Source organism: Sabethes cyaneus, chromosome 3 (assembly GCF_943734655.1).
Source record: "Sabethes cyaneus chromosome 3, idSabCyanKW18_F2, whole genome shotgun sequence".
Lineage (NCBI taxonomy): Eukaryota > Metazoa > Arthropoda > Insecta > Diptera > Culicidae > Sabethes > Sabethes cyaneus.
Window position 1 is genome coordinate 188,089,134 of NC_071355.1, and position 13,864 is coordinate 188,102,997.

The 13,864-nt window shown below is 39.7% G+C and overlaps 1 protein-coding gene across 1 annotated transcript in view; it reads left to right on the forward strand.

Moving 5' to 3' along the window:
- Window positions 1-12,157, forward strand: part of LOC128744267 (sodium/potassium-transporting ATPase subunit beta-2) — a 63,489-nt gene extending 51,332 nt beyond the window's left edge. Inside the window, exons 4-6 of the mRNA XM_053841123.1 lie at window positions 186-478; window positions 543-711; window positions 10,357-12,157. Of these exons, the coding sequence (XP_053697098.1) occupies window positions 186-478; window positions 543-711; window positions 10,357-10,460 (566 nt within the window). The 3' untranslated portion in view covers window positions 10,461-12,157. The remainder of the gene's footprint in view (window positions 1-185; window positions 479-542; window positions 712-10,356) is intronic.
- Window positions 12,158-13,864: the final 1,707 nt, after the last annotated feature.

Below are 13,864 nucleotides of genomic sequence, written 5' to 3' on the forward strand. Positions count from 1 at the left end.
TATTAGTCTAGAGAATATTATTCTGTCTCAGAAAGAGCGAACGTAACATTTTTTTTCTCTGAAGGTCACCGTGCTGTTCACTCCGTCCCTAGTTATTTATGATGGCATGGTTGCTCTAGTGAAAATAAGCTTACATAACATTTTAAGCGGGGGCAAAAAAAAATTAACGATTCTCTGATGTATAGATTACAGGACACCCGGTCAGATTTCGGGACGCGGTCAGAACATTTACAACTGTGATTATACCCAACCACCACCACCGAAAACCGTATGCGATGTTGACATCAAACAGTACGGACCGTGCACGCTGGAGAACCATTACAATTACCACAAGAGCGCCCCGTGCGTATTCCTGAAGCTGAACAAAATCTACGGCTGGGTTCCGGCTTTCTTTAACGACACCAGCAATCTACCACGCAGCATGCCAACCGATCTGCAAGAATACATCAAGACTGTCGAACAGCAGGCGAAACACACCGTAATTATTGCAATCGTTATCTCGAAAGGAAAGCATTTTTTTCACTAACCCAATCCCTTTTTAGCTGAACACCATTTGGGTGTCGTGCGAGGGTGAAAATCCGGCTGACATCGAAAATGTTGGCCCAATTAAGTACTACCCGCGACGTGGCTTCCCTGGCTATTACTACCCGTTCGAGAACTCCGAAGGATACCTCAGTCCGCTGGTGGCGGTGCACTTCGAGCGGCCAGTTCGTAAGTATCAGTTTTCGTAATTCAAACTTTTTGAGAAGAAATTAAGGATGAATGATAGAATAACGGCACTCGTTCACTTTATACCTAGTCGGATAACAAGTAAACCGTATTTCAGTCTAATATATTTCCACATTTTGTCGCGAAACGTGAGAATAATTTTCAATTTATTTAATTTTAATTACTTCTGATATCACTACTAGAACATATTTCTGGTATTTGGATATTGAAGCGGCCACTATGGTTGTAATTAATTTTAAGATACTGCTATTTTTTTCAACATCACTAGAGGATTAGAATTCTTTGCAATGCCAATACTGTTTTCGACCATGCGCAGAGAAAAAAAACTTTTATAGTCCCAAAAACTATAATTACAGTATTTGCAGATTTGCAAATAAAAACTCAAGTGCAATTTTTATTTGCATCGCTTCAATGAGATTCTATGTAGGTATGAATCTACATTCCAATTTTAATGCGCTGTGGACAAAATGAAACTGCCAAATAGAAGTACCGGGTCTATAGGCTAGCCCCTTCTCCATAGAAATGAACGCCAATCCTGAAAATACATTTCATTAATGTTTATATGCCTTTATGGGCCATAAAAAATAACTAAACACGTCTATTAAATACGATCGGACCATCTGAAAGTGTCCTTCTGAATTGTCATATGCTGCGTAGACGCGGGGTAGCTGGTGCTGTACCAAGAATTCGTTTCCACTCCACCGGGCTATACGCCAATTCGTTAAGCATCTCGTCATTCACGAGTCTGCTTCGAACGGAACTCTCTATTCCCAGTGCCGTTGAGGTCCTTGAAAAGAACAGTTTCCAAGGTACTGTCATGCGGCAACATTGCAATGTATCTGACTCACCGTAATCTCCCGTCATTCATCATATGATCGATAACAATGTCTTAAGTAGTGTCTGTAGCTCGTAGTTCACACGTCTGCGCTACTCACCGGTTCCACTTTGTACTCCACTAAAAACTGTCCACAACCAGGGATGGTTCGATCACTTTGAGTCAATTTTGATTCGTTTGACAGTACCGTCTCAGCCGAGCCAAATATGACAAAGTTAATTATGAGACATTTGTAGAACTAGTTCATATCTACAATTTTGCTTAACAAAGTTTTGCTGTATCTTTTGTTTTTACGGTGCTACAATGCTAGTAACACGTCAGTGACTAAATGAACGTTCATTTAGTCACTAATAAGATACTAACATCGTAGCAACGTAACTATAAAGGATACAGCAAAACTGTATTCAACAAAATTATAGATAAGACTTTGCTCTACAAACGTCCCATATATAACTTTGTCCATATTTGGATCCACTGAGACGGTACTGTCAAATAAATCAAAATTGAGTCAAAGTGATCGAACCATCCCTATCCACAAAACATCTTTCATCCGAATACTGCCAGTGCAAATGGTTAGAATCTCCAGACAGTAGAGGATTACCGGTCTGATTAGTGTTTTTTGTATATTGTCAGCATCGTATGGCGACGTACGCTGCTTGTTCGAAAACTCTTGCATAAAGAAAAGTAGGCTCGATTTCTAGCTTGAATGCCTCATAGAATCTAATTATTAGTGTTACCACTTCGAGGTCAACACTGTCATGTCAATAGCTATTGCAATGGGAGGCGAACCTGGTCCGAACGGATTGATTCACTGGCGTAGATTGCCTCCGCCGTCCCAAGGTTTCTAGTAATGATGTAAAGGGGGTCTGTGAAGGCAAGGAGTTGGCTCCTATTGTTGAAGATCGTTCCTCTCGTTTCGATTCCTGTTCGTCGGATCATACCTTCAATAGTGATATTGACTAACATTGTCCTGTATGTTCATCCCCTTGTCGCAGCCCTCTGCGCGATGCGAAAGGACTCGAGAGCGTACGTAGCACATCACTCGCTCCGGAGTAGCTTTGATCAGCCGCGTCAGTTTGTCCGGAAAACCATACTCGTGCATTATCTGCCATAGCTTTTCTCGTTCAACTGTACCATATGCTGCCCTGAAATCCACGAAAATATGATGCGTGGGCACGTTGTACTCTACTCAAAAAAAGTTTAATTTTGAGCAAATCTTGAGATCTACCCAACTTAGATCTACTTATATAGCTTTTCTACAGCGATTATTGCTGCACTCTTCCACTTGACGGATGCTGTCTTTTTCTATCCTATTGGTTTTGCAGAACAGATTGATATGGTATGAGAAGCAATACCACCAAGATTTAAATACTACTAAAACCCACTCACTTATAGCAGCTGTGGTTGAGATAGCAAAGCCGCACAGAAACGAATGAGGTTTCAGGAATAATTCCGGTTCGAGCCCCGTCTATAAGAGGTAACATTATTTAGCATTTCAAAAAATCCACATTATCCACATAAATAAAAACGAATAAAACTGTTCCCCTTGAGGTTACAGAATAATTAATCCGCCATAATTTCGTGAGAAAATACTTTTTTCTTGTCATTTCGTTTTATCTTGTCACCGACCGAATCTTATTTCCATTTTTTATAACAAGCGAACGCGGAACGATATACCGTCGATACTTTTTCGATACGTCGATAATGTAGACAAAATGTCATTTTGATGAAGCCTCAAGCAAACACCAATAATGTTTATTAAATGCTTGCGGCATAGCATTTTAATAACTCGCTATTTCGCCTTTTTAGCATTATGTGAGTTCTACAGAAATATATGAAGAATAATAAGCTTTTAAGCATAGTTCTGTATGTAAGTATAATGTTGTTAAATGATTAATGTTTAGTGCTTAGTGGTTACTTGGGTATATCATGTGATATTTCATAAATTTGTCATGAAACAACTAACAAATAGCCCGGTTCTATAAAGAAGAAGAACAGGGCTTTCAAATGTAGTAAAAAAATTTTTGGCGGCCATCTTGGATTTTATCAAAAAATCGCCGTTTTCACCATGAGCTCTTCAACCGATTTTCATTTTAAGACCACCATTGGAAAGCTGGGGAAAAATGCTACAAGAAACGTTCATACAATTAGGTGTGCAATGGCATTAACTGAATAAAACAACCAGTTATTTGTAGAAAGGTTCACAATTTTCATATAATTATTGTGATATTTCCAAAATTTGTTATGAAACAAACTACAAACGACACGATTTTGTAAAGAGGAGAGATAAGGCTTATAAACGAAGTGAAAAAAAATCGGCGGCCATCTTGGATTTGGCCGCCATGTTAGATTTTATTCAAAAATCGCCGTTTTCGCCATTATCCGTCCAACCGATTTTAATTTTAAGACCACCATCGGAAAGCTGAGAAAAACTGCTATAAGAAACATTCATCAAATTACATGTGTAGTGGCATTAAATAAACGAAACAATTTATTATCTGTACCAAGGTTTACAACTCTCATATAACGGAATATCTTGCTACAGAAAATTAATTGTTTTATTTAGTTAATGCCATTGCACACCTAACTTGATGAATGTTTCTTATAGCATTTTTTCTCAGCTTTCCGATGATGATCTTGAAATTACAATCGGTTGGGGGACTCATGGTGAAAACGGTGATTGTTTAGAAAATTCAATATGGCGACCAAATCCAAGATGGCCGCCAAATTTTTTGTTACTTCATTTGAAAACCCTATTCTTCTTCTTTACAGAAGCGGGCCATTTGTTAGTTGTTTCATGGCAAATTTATGAAATATCACATGATATAGATCCCAAGGTTTACTCAAAATTCAACGTTTTTTGAACTCGTTAGACCCCTTGGTGCACGAGGGGTCCACTATTTCGAGGTATCAAAAGTGTAATTCTTATTTTTTAACCATTTTCAACCAATTAAGCGCAAAAGTTCCGAAATTTGAAGACCTCGTGTCAGTAGTGGCCCCGTTTCAGCGAGAACTACTCACTACCCTATTGTCTTGCTATTGGGAATAGACGTCGCACCAAAATCTAAGACGTGATGCCGCGGTATCACGCAGCAATCTAGCCGGTCGCCTTTTTGTAGATGGGACAGACTACACCTTCCTCCCACTTCTCCGGTAGTTTCTCCTCCTCCAAAATCCTAGAATTTATCCAATGAAGTGCCATTGCTACCGGTTCTTGGCCATTCTTGCAGAGCTCTGCCGGGAGTCGGTCCTTTCCGGCGGCTATATTATTCTTCAGCTGATGAATTTCTCGCCGGATCTCTTCGAGATCGGGAGTCGACACGCTGCACAGTGGTTCAAAAAGCGAAATACGTGATCGTATGATATTGCGCCAAAACGTGAAGTTTTTCGCATGTAGTGTCTTTAGGAACATTTCTTGGTATAATAAGCCCCTTCTTGTGAGAGAAATCTTTGGGTGATTGATTCCCTTAGAAGTGAGATACGAAATTTATTTTCTCATATATTCGAGATACAGGTGTGGTACTTTCGGTAAAGTTGTAGTAAATATTAATACAAACAACTTTGTCAGAGACACCATACTTGTATCTCTTCATGGAAATTATCTATGAAGAGTTATTCGTGGACAAACCCTTTAACACAGTTTTTAAACCCTGACTTATTCTGGTCAATTTTGACGTGTTCATAGTGTTCTAGAAAGTTGTTTATCTTGCTAAAATCAACGTTTCTGTAGAACATTATTATATGTTATTTTTCTAAAGTTTCGGAGATTTTGAGCTTTTTTGGTGAAAAATAGTACTTCTTTGAGCTTAAATATTTCCCAAGGTGGCAAATGGTGGCAGATCAATCAACCCCTACCTAAAAGTACAACAAAAACCCTGTAAAAGCAAGTGTCAATTGACTGTATCCGTTTGTATCCTCAAAAGTTATAGTTGTTTTAAAAATCCATCTCAGTCATGTTTACAGAACAATTAAACTGTACTTCGGATGCAAGAAGTGCCATTTTGGTTACGTTGACAATCGCTTTCTAACAAGTTAAGTTAACAACAATTTTTTCGCCTATTTCTGATTCGAAAATGAATGTAAACTTAAAATGGACGCAATTAATAAGAGAAAAGCTTCCAAATAACTAACTTAAGTCTATTTTGTTCAATTTTGCATTGATCTCTCCTTCCGCATTTTTTCAAAACAACATTTGATGATGAGTCGTCTCACCTACACCTTTATTTAACATAATTAACTATATATGACGTACTGCTTACTTAGTCATTCCGAGAAAATTCGGTCTTTCATGACTCGGCCTTTTGTGACTGTTGTTGAAATTCGGCCATTTGGATTTCGGCCATTCGTGATTCGACCATTTGTGTTTCGGCCATTCGGTACCAGCCAGAGTGTGTTCTTTTGAAAAGACATCAATCGAAGGAATTGAACAAAATAGGCATAGGTAAGTTAAATGGAAGCTTTTCTCTTATTAATTGCGTCAAATAATTTTAAGTCTACATTCATTTTCGACTCGAAAATAGGCGAAAAAATTGCCGGTAACTTAACTTGTTAGAAAGAGATTGTCAACGTAAACAAAATGGCGCTTATTGCATCCGAAGTACAGTTTAATTGTTCTGTAAACATGACTGAGATGGATTTTTAAAACAAATATAACTTTTGAGGGTACAAACGGATACAGTCAATTGACACTTGATTTTACAGGGTTTTTGTTGTACTTTTAGGTAGGAGTTGTTTGATCTGCCACCATTTGCCACCTTGGGAAATATTTAAGCTCAAAGAAGTACTATTTTTCACCAAAAAAGCTCAAAATCTCCGAAACTTTGAAAAATAACATATAATAATGTTCTACAGAAACGTTGATTTTAGCAAGATAAACAACTTTCTAGAACACTATGAACACGTCAAAATTGACCAGAATAAGTCAGGGTTCAAAAACTGTTTTAAAGGGTTTGTCCACGAATAACGCTTAATAGATAATTTCCATGAAGAGATACAAGTATGGTGTCTTTGACAAAGTTGTTTGTATTAATAATTACAACAACTTTGCCGAAAGTACCACACCTGTATCTCGAATATAAGAGAAAATAAATTTCGTATCTCACTTCTAAGGGAATCAATCACCCAAAAATTTCTCTCACAAGAAGAGGCTTATTATACCAAGAAATGTTTCTAAAGACACTACATGCGAAAAGCTTCACGTTTCGGCGCAATATCACACGATCACGTATTTCGCCTTTTGAACCACTGTGGCGCTGTTGTCGTTTGTGGGCACTCCGAAGTTAACTTCCATTGCGTCTCCTGCTGGTATATCGCCGTTGAGGTGCTCATCTAAATACTGCTTCCACCTGTCGACCACCTCGCACTCGTTTATGATAAAACCCCATCGTCCCTACACACGTCAGGTTACATGGTTACAGGTCAGGTCAGGTTAGGTGTATAGCCCTTACGAGTTTGGTACACTTTCTCGTAAAACTTGCGCGTGACCACAGGACAGAAGTGGAAGTAGAAAACCAAACACGTACATGCTACTTTCTACAGATACTAGCGAACCTGGCGGTAGCGAGTCACTTTTTTCCACGAAAACACACGAACGCATACGAATGCACACGAAAGCATGTGAAAGCTGCTATGCGATTGGCAACGAGCGTTCTGCTTATATTGCTGTTATTCGCTTCTATGCGAAAACCTTCCCAAAGAAAAATAAAAACAAAAAAGACTCTGTTACCAGTTTTGATCGCCGAATCGTTCGAACTTCTAATTCTGTTCTGTGGCGTGACGTTAGCTCGGAATAGTTGTTCCTGCTCCTCACGATCTCTGTCCTCCTTCTGGCAGTTTTTTCTCCTCAGGATAAAACAGCGGTTGCAACCTCGTTGACGGCCGAGCGTATCATACTCCATCCGTTCTGGAGGGTCGAAGCATTTTGCCCCTCTGAGGAAGGCAGAGCTTCATTCGGTACACGCGCGTCGATTTCAACAATTCGCGGGTTGTCTAATTGCTGAATGTTTAACCGATGAGCGCGGCTTTGTCGCGAGGTATGGACCGTCAATAGTTTTGAGCGTATAGGTACTGCTACTAGGGAATAGTCCGAGTTGATCTCCGCACCCCTTAGGGAGCGTACGTTTGTGATCTTCGAGAAAAATGCCCTCGATGAGAATATGGCCGATTAGGTTCGAGGTTCGATGGTCAGAGTATCTCTAGGTGGCTTTGTGGATATTTTTGTGGGGAAAGAAAGAACTTCTAATCATCAAGCCTCGGGAAGCTGCAAAGTTGATGCATCGCTGGCCGTTATCGTTCGTATCCCAGCTCGTTGGTCGCTGGTCCATCGAACTGATAAAATTGGGCTTAGCCGCCACGCCTTCTCGCCTTTTGCGACAGATCTCCTGCAGTGCCCCGATGCCAAACTTTCGGGGTTCTAACTGATCGAGCGGCACTCTGTCGACACCCACGAAATTTAGCGATCTGCAGTAACAGGTACCAGGGTTCCATTCTATATTCTATATTTCGTCGCTTTTTTCAGGCCGAATGTTCCGAGTAGGGATACCAACCTATTTTGGACCCCATCAGCAGCTGTACATAATTTGGACACTTCCATTTGATTTTGCTGAAGTGTCCAAATTATGTACAGCTGCTGGTGGGGTCCAAAATACGTTGCTTGCCCTAGAATTTCCTTGATTATTTTTAGTGTGTTGAAATTAGATATGTGGGCCACGCTACCGAGTCTTGTGATCTTATAGTGCGGAGACAACACTGTGCTTTCTTCTTTGTTGGTATACGACCTTAGCTTCTACCGGCGGAGTTGGTTTCCTCTAAGGTTGGTTCCGGTTGGTACCACGAGGATGTAGGGAAAGCAGTTGCTGGATAAGATGTTAGGGATCACTATAGGGTCTGTTTTACTCATTATCCAGCCATTCACCAAACCAGCCAGGCAGTCCAGCTCCCGACTTATTTCACTAGCAGTTGTTCACTCTTCTTCCATAGTCAATACAAATTGATTATAGTTTATTTACATGAATGGCCTTTTACAGCCACAAATCGTGTTTAAAATTAGTTATTTCTACAAAGATAATGTGATAGAGTTGTCTCCAATAGCCTATATTATAGATACAGCAGCCCCCGAATGGTTTCGAATAAGAATGTTTGCAATAAGGGCGGTCACGAGTGATTCCATTAGTGATTCTTCGCAGCATATGGGAATTTACTTAATTGGTTCCAACATGGAATAACTCGTGATTCTGACCGTACAGAAGGTCGGTGTCTTCGACAAAGTTGTTTAGTAGTTCAACGGGTTTCCGTTGGATTATAGTATTTCGAAATTGTCTCATTACGTGGGGCTAACGTATATGCAATATTCTTATATAGTAGTGTTCGACATCGGATCGAAAATTGAAGTCAGGATTCCGGTCCGGTCCGGTTAAAAATCGGCACGAACTTTGTTATTCCGACTTTATTCCGGTCCGATTTGGCTCTGTTCCGGAACCTGAGCAGAGCCAAATCGGACCGGATTATTAGTCTTTATAGTCGGAATACCAAAGTTTGTGCCAATTTTTAACCGGACCGGACCGGAACCCGGACTTCAATTTTCGTTCCGATGTCGAACACTATTATACAGGCTGTATCTTGCGCTGCTGACTAGCTAGAATGTTCCGGTCTTCGGGAAGGTTACTCAAATGACTGTCAGGTTGAAGATGATTTAGAAAATAGTACAGAATTGTCTCACTACTACTGAACCATGAGAAATACTCAACTTCAACGCTCAATTTTTTTCACTCACTGCCTGCAGAAAATTCATTATGCTAATCTACCATGCTACTTCCTCAATGGAGACGTTCCATGGTCCAGTCACGTGAACACATTTCTTTTTTTATACTTTCCCGATATGGCAAAGTAGTTTTACATGGCGTAGAGAATCACTGCTTCAAAAAAAAGTTATTTTGCTTATAGTTTTACATAAAAATGGGAAATTGCTTGCTTTAAAATGCTGTATCTCGGGATCGGCAACGAATACCTCGCGGTGATGAGTGATTCTTATGTAAAAAAAATCTTCGGAATACGATGAAGTTGAAATTTTTCAGATAAAATTGTCTTCGTTGATAGAAAAATGTGAATTTAGTTTTCAAATTGAGTTTAAAAATGTTTGGCAGCACTGGTGCTCAAAAATAATATCTTTTTTGAATGAATGATGATGAATGAAATGATGAATGAATGGCGATGAATGATTCTTATGTAAAAACATCTGCACAACACGATGAAGTTGGAATTTTTAAGATTAAATTGTCTTCATTGAGAGAAAAATGAAAATTTAGTTTTCAATTTGAGTTTAAAGATATTTGGCAGCACTGGTGCTTAAAAATAATATTTTTTCGAATTCCTTGGGCAATTTTCTTTGAAAATGTGAAAATAGTGTCTTTCTAAACTCAATACTTCCGTAAATATAAGCAAAAGAAAATGAGAGATTTTGACAAAAAAGAGTATTTTCCTTAAAAATGGAGGTGCTCCCATTAATCGAGGGAATTTCCGATCGGCACCAAATTTTCGATTTTGGCTTTTTGGCCGAAAACGAACAATCTGGCGAAATTTGGTTCAAATTCGTGAAGGTCGATTACACGGGGCTCGGACACTTCGCGTGGAATGACCCATATATATTCTTTCTTATTGGGAGGATTGCTGTAATTAGATTGTTTTGTCAATTCGAAATGCCAGATCATCTAAAAAAATCAGTCTCTCAGTATTTTGTTGAAAAAAATACCAAATCAATAATCATAATTAACACAATTTTCACTCTCTCCTTCTAGGTGGTATCATCATCAACGTCGAATGCAAAGCCTGGGCGCACAACATAATTCACGATAGACACGAACGTATCGGATCCGTACATTTCGAGCTCCTGATCGACTAGAGAGGCCCGTCGTCCCATCCTCTCCTCCCCCTACAAATACAGAACCATCTACCACTAGGACTATCCTTCTTTTCGCAGCTACTTTCTTAACAGTTTCGATCGAATGGTAACGTATAGTTAGAAAAAAAAACATTTTTATCGTCAAATTTTCTATTTGCCATGTTCCAAACAATGCTTTTCAAAACCGCCTATCAAATGCCTATCGCTGCAGGCAAGCCATTTTTTTAAGAAAAAAAAAGTAGATCTATACACTCGTGTCAATGTTTGAAAGTTTGGAAATTCTAAACCGTAAAGTCCACTTATAGAAGATAAGAGTTTCGTTAAAGCCATGGTAGGAAAGCAATTAGGCGATCTCATACCTACGATCTTCTTAAAATATCGCATTAAACAAAACCTGAAAAAAGACGTTAGGAAGCACCGCCACGTGTTACGAGGTAAGAATGTTGTGGTTGTATTTTAACTATTGTAAATAATAAAGAAAAACGTGAAAAGGCCAATACTGTTTGAACAAAAAAAAACGGAAATCGAAAGACTCCGATCGGCATTAATAAATCCTAATGAATGGCGCACAAACGGATTGTATTCTGTGTACAACCAGCAAGTAACAAGTTAAATGTTTGTTCGGTTCCTCACTTTTTGTACGACTGCCATCACTAAAGTCCACCTACAAAGTTAGTCGAACCGTCACCAGTCTGTGACAATGAAGGACAGCACAGTAAGGTTAGCTGCAACATGTTTGTTTCGCACGACAAATGCCTAAAACCCCGACCGCAGTGACGACCGTTTCGACGGTGTAGCACCATCATTAGAAAAAGCGAGGAAACCGCATTTACGGAATTGACCGATACTCCAGATAGAGAGACGAAACACGAGTGTGACCAATACTCGCCAATGTGTAGTTAAGCCACCTTTGATTTCACAGCCGTGGTCACAAAACCGTTCAAATGTGAAACAATAGTTAACATTAGTTCTTTCATTTGCAATCAAAAGTTAAACTACACTAATCACACACACACAATCAATGTAAGTCCACCACCCTATAGAATCAAACACACGATAGTTACGGTAGATAGTTTAATTTAAGAGATGGTAGAAAAAAGAAGATAGTATTATATGCACTGTGGCAATACACAAGTAAGATCGACCAACTCTTCACATTTTGAAATGAACGAAAGTGCCAACACTGAAAACTCAAACACCTCTCCAGTATCCTTTTATCGGAAACTCGTTTTATAGCGAACAGTAGCGCCATTTAGGCCTATAGAGGTAAACGTATTTGAGACGGCCGCAATATATTGAAAGAGAAGACGCGTTTATTCAAGACGTAATAGCAATCCACCATACAGTTTACTACATTTATATTATATCAGCACGAGCTAAGCTTTCAAATTTTTGCATTTCAAATCTAGATGTTGTACATTTTGTTTTTCTTTTATTCGAATGTTTCAAACAAAACCCATTTATTGCGTCCTAGGAATCTAAATTCCACGTTTTATGTAATATTGTTTTAAACATAACAGTTATAAAGTGAAAAAGTCCCCCTTACAGTTTAATCGGTGTGCTTCGGAATTGGACAAAATCGCCAGCCTGATGATTAGGCAATATCGATCAGCTGGGAATAATTCTCAGACACAATCGGATCTACATCTCTACTCATTATGCAGCTCTGTACATGATTACTAGATGAATAGACTAGAGATAGGAAGCGTTTTGTTGTTCGAATCTGGAAAGAAAAGTCCCTTTGTGATAATTGAGTGCGTAATTTCCTTAATTTTAACCCTATCCCAAGGTAGTACAGGTGATCCAAAGTTTTTTTTAGGCGAGCAAGAACTGTAAACCACTCTTGGGACAGAGAGGATTAAAATGTTTAGTTATGTGCCTGCCACGTATGTATGAATGTATGTAAATGGATTGATTTTAGCGATCAATTTAGCAATTACCTTGGAACCTTGAGGTGAATCCACCTACCCACTGTCAATCTTGTTATGTTCAGAAAAATGTTGACTGCGTTGCGTCAGTTGATTCGCAGCAACCATGTAGCGCACACAGTCAAGCAACTGCGCTCGATACTTTGTTCGTACTACCAGCTCCATCCCGGATCAAAAAGGTTGGACATCACAATGCACTTCAGGTCTGCCAGATATAGCTGATTCCACATTTACAACGCCCCCTTCCTTCTGAAGAAAAACGAAAACGTCGAACGAAAGTTTGGTTTTGGCTTTAAAAGACAGCATAAGCTGAAAAGGAAGACCAATCGCAAGGTGGCTTTATCGTTCTATACCTTGGGCCGGGAGATCGAAACAAAATAGACATTTTTTATGCGGAAAATGGAAGTTGAAGATGCTAATGAAAACCATCGGTTCAGTGCGGCGAAGCACAATGTCTTGGTCATAATGGATGACGAGACCTTCTTGACGCTGGATGCGAAAGTTCCCCACCAAGGAGTCCTGTGGCTGACGATCAGCAAAAAGTGAATGCCCATGTCGCTGTTTGCGGTGCTTGGGGCTTGCAGTGAATCGGGAGATATATAGTATGAAGTGCCTACCGGAAGTTGCCGCCTTCAACAAGAAGTATTTCCACATCCTTCTGGTCTTTTGGCAGGACCTGACATCGGCCCATTATTTATTCCAATTGATCATTGGAGGAGATGGACCGACTAAAAATAATTGTTGTACCAAATACCGCCAACTCTCTGAACGTCCCTCAGCTACGACCGTTAGAAAAATTTTGGGCGAATTTCAAACGGAGGAGCTACTTCGATGCCAAAACAAAGAAGTAGTCGTTAGCAAGGTGAGATACAATAGGTGATCTAGTTTTCGCGGTTTTAGAACAGCAGTGCGCGGAGCGAATGGTTAGCAAACATCGAATTTGTTTATTCACATTCAACAGTTTCCCCTTTCAAAATTTTCCGTTCCGAAAAAATTTCATTCGCGAACATTAGAATTACAAAGTTTTATGCGGTAAAAGGGCAGTAAAATGGATTCTCTGCAAAGAAGAACGTTAAGAAAATCATGATCTTACTATTTCAAGTGAATGTGAGAGTGAATGGTGAAAAAAAAACTACTCCATCCGTCTCCACAGAGAATAGACATCAAGATCGTCATCGGGGATATGAACGCCCCGGCCGGTAGGGAAGAAATGTATAGACCGGTGGTAGGACCACCATAGCCTGCACATCGACACGAACGATAACGGCCAACGATGTATAAACTTCGCAGCTTCCCGAGGCCTGGTGATCCGAAGCACCTTTTTCCCGCGCAGGGATATCCACAAAGCCACCTGGAGATCACCTGACCAACGTACAATGAACCAAATTGACCACGCTCTCATAGAAGGCCAATTTTTCTCTAATATCACGAACGTACGCCCCCGACGGGGTGCGGATATTGATTCTGACCATTACC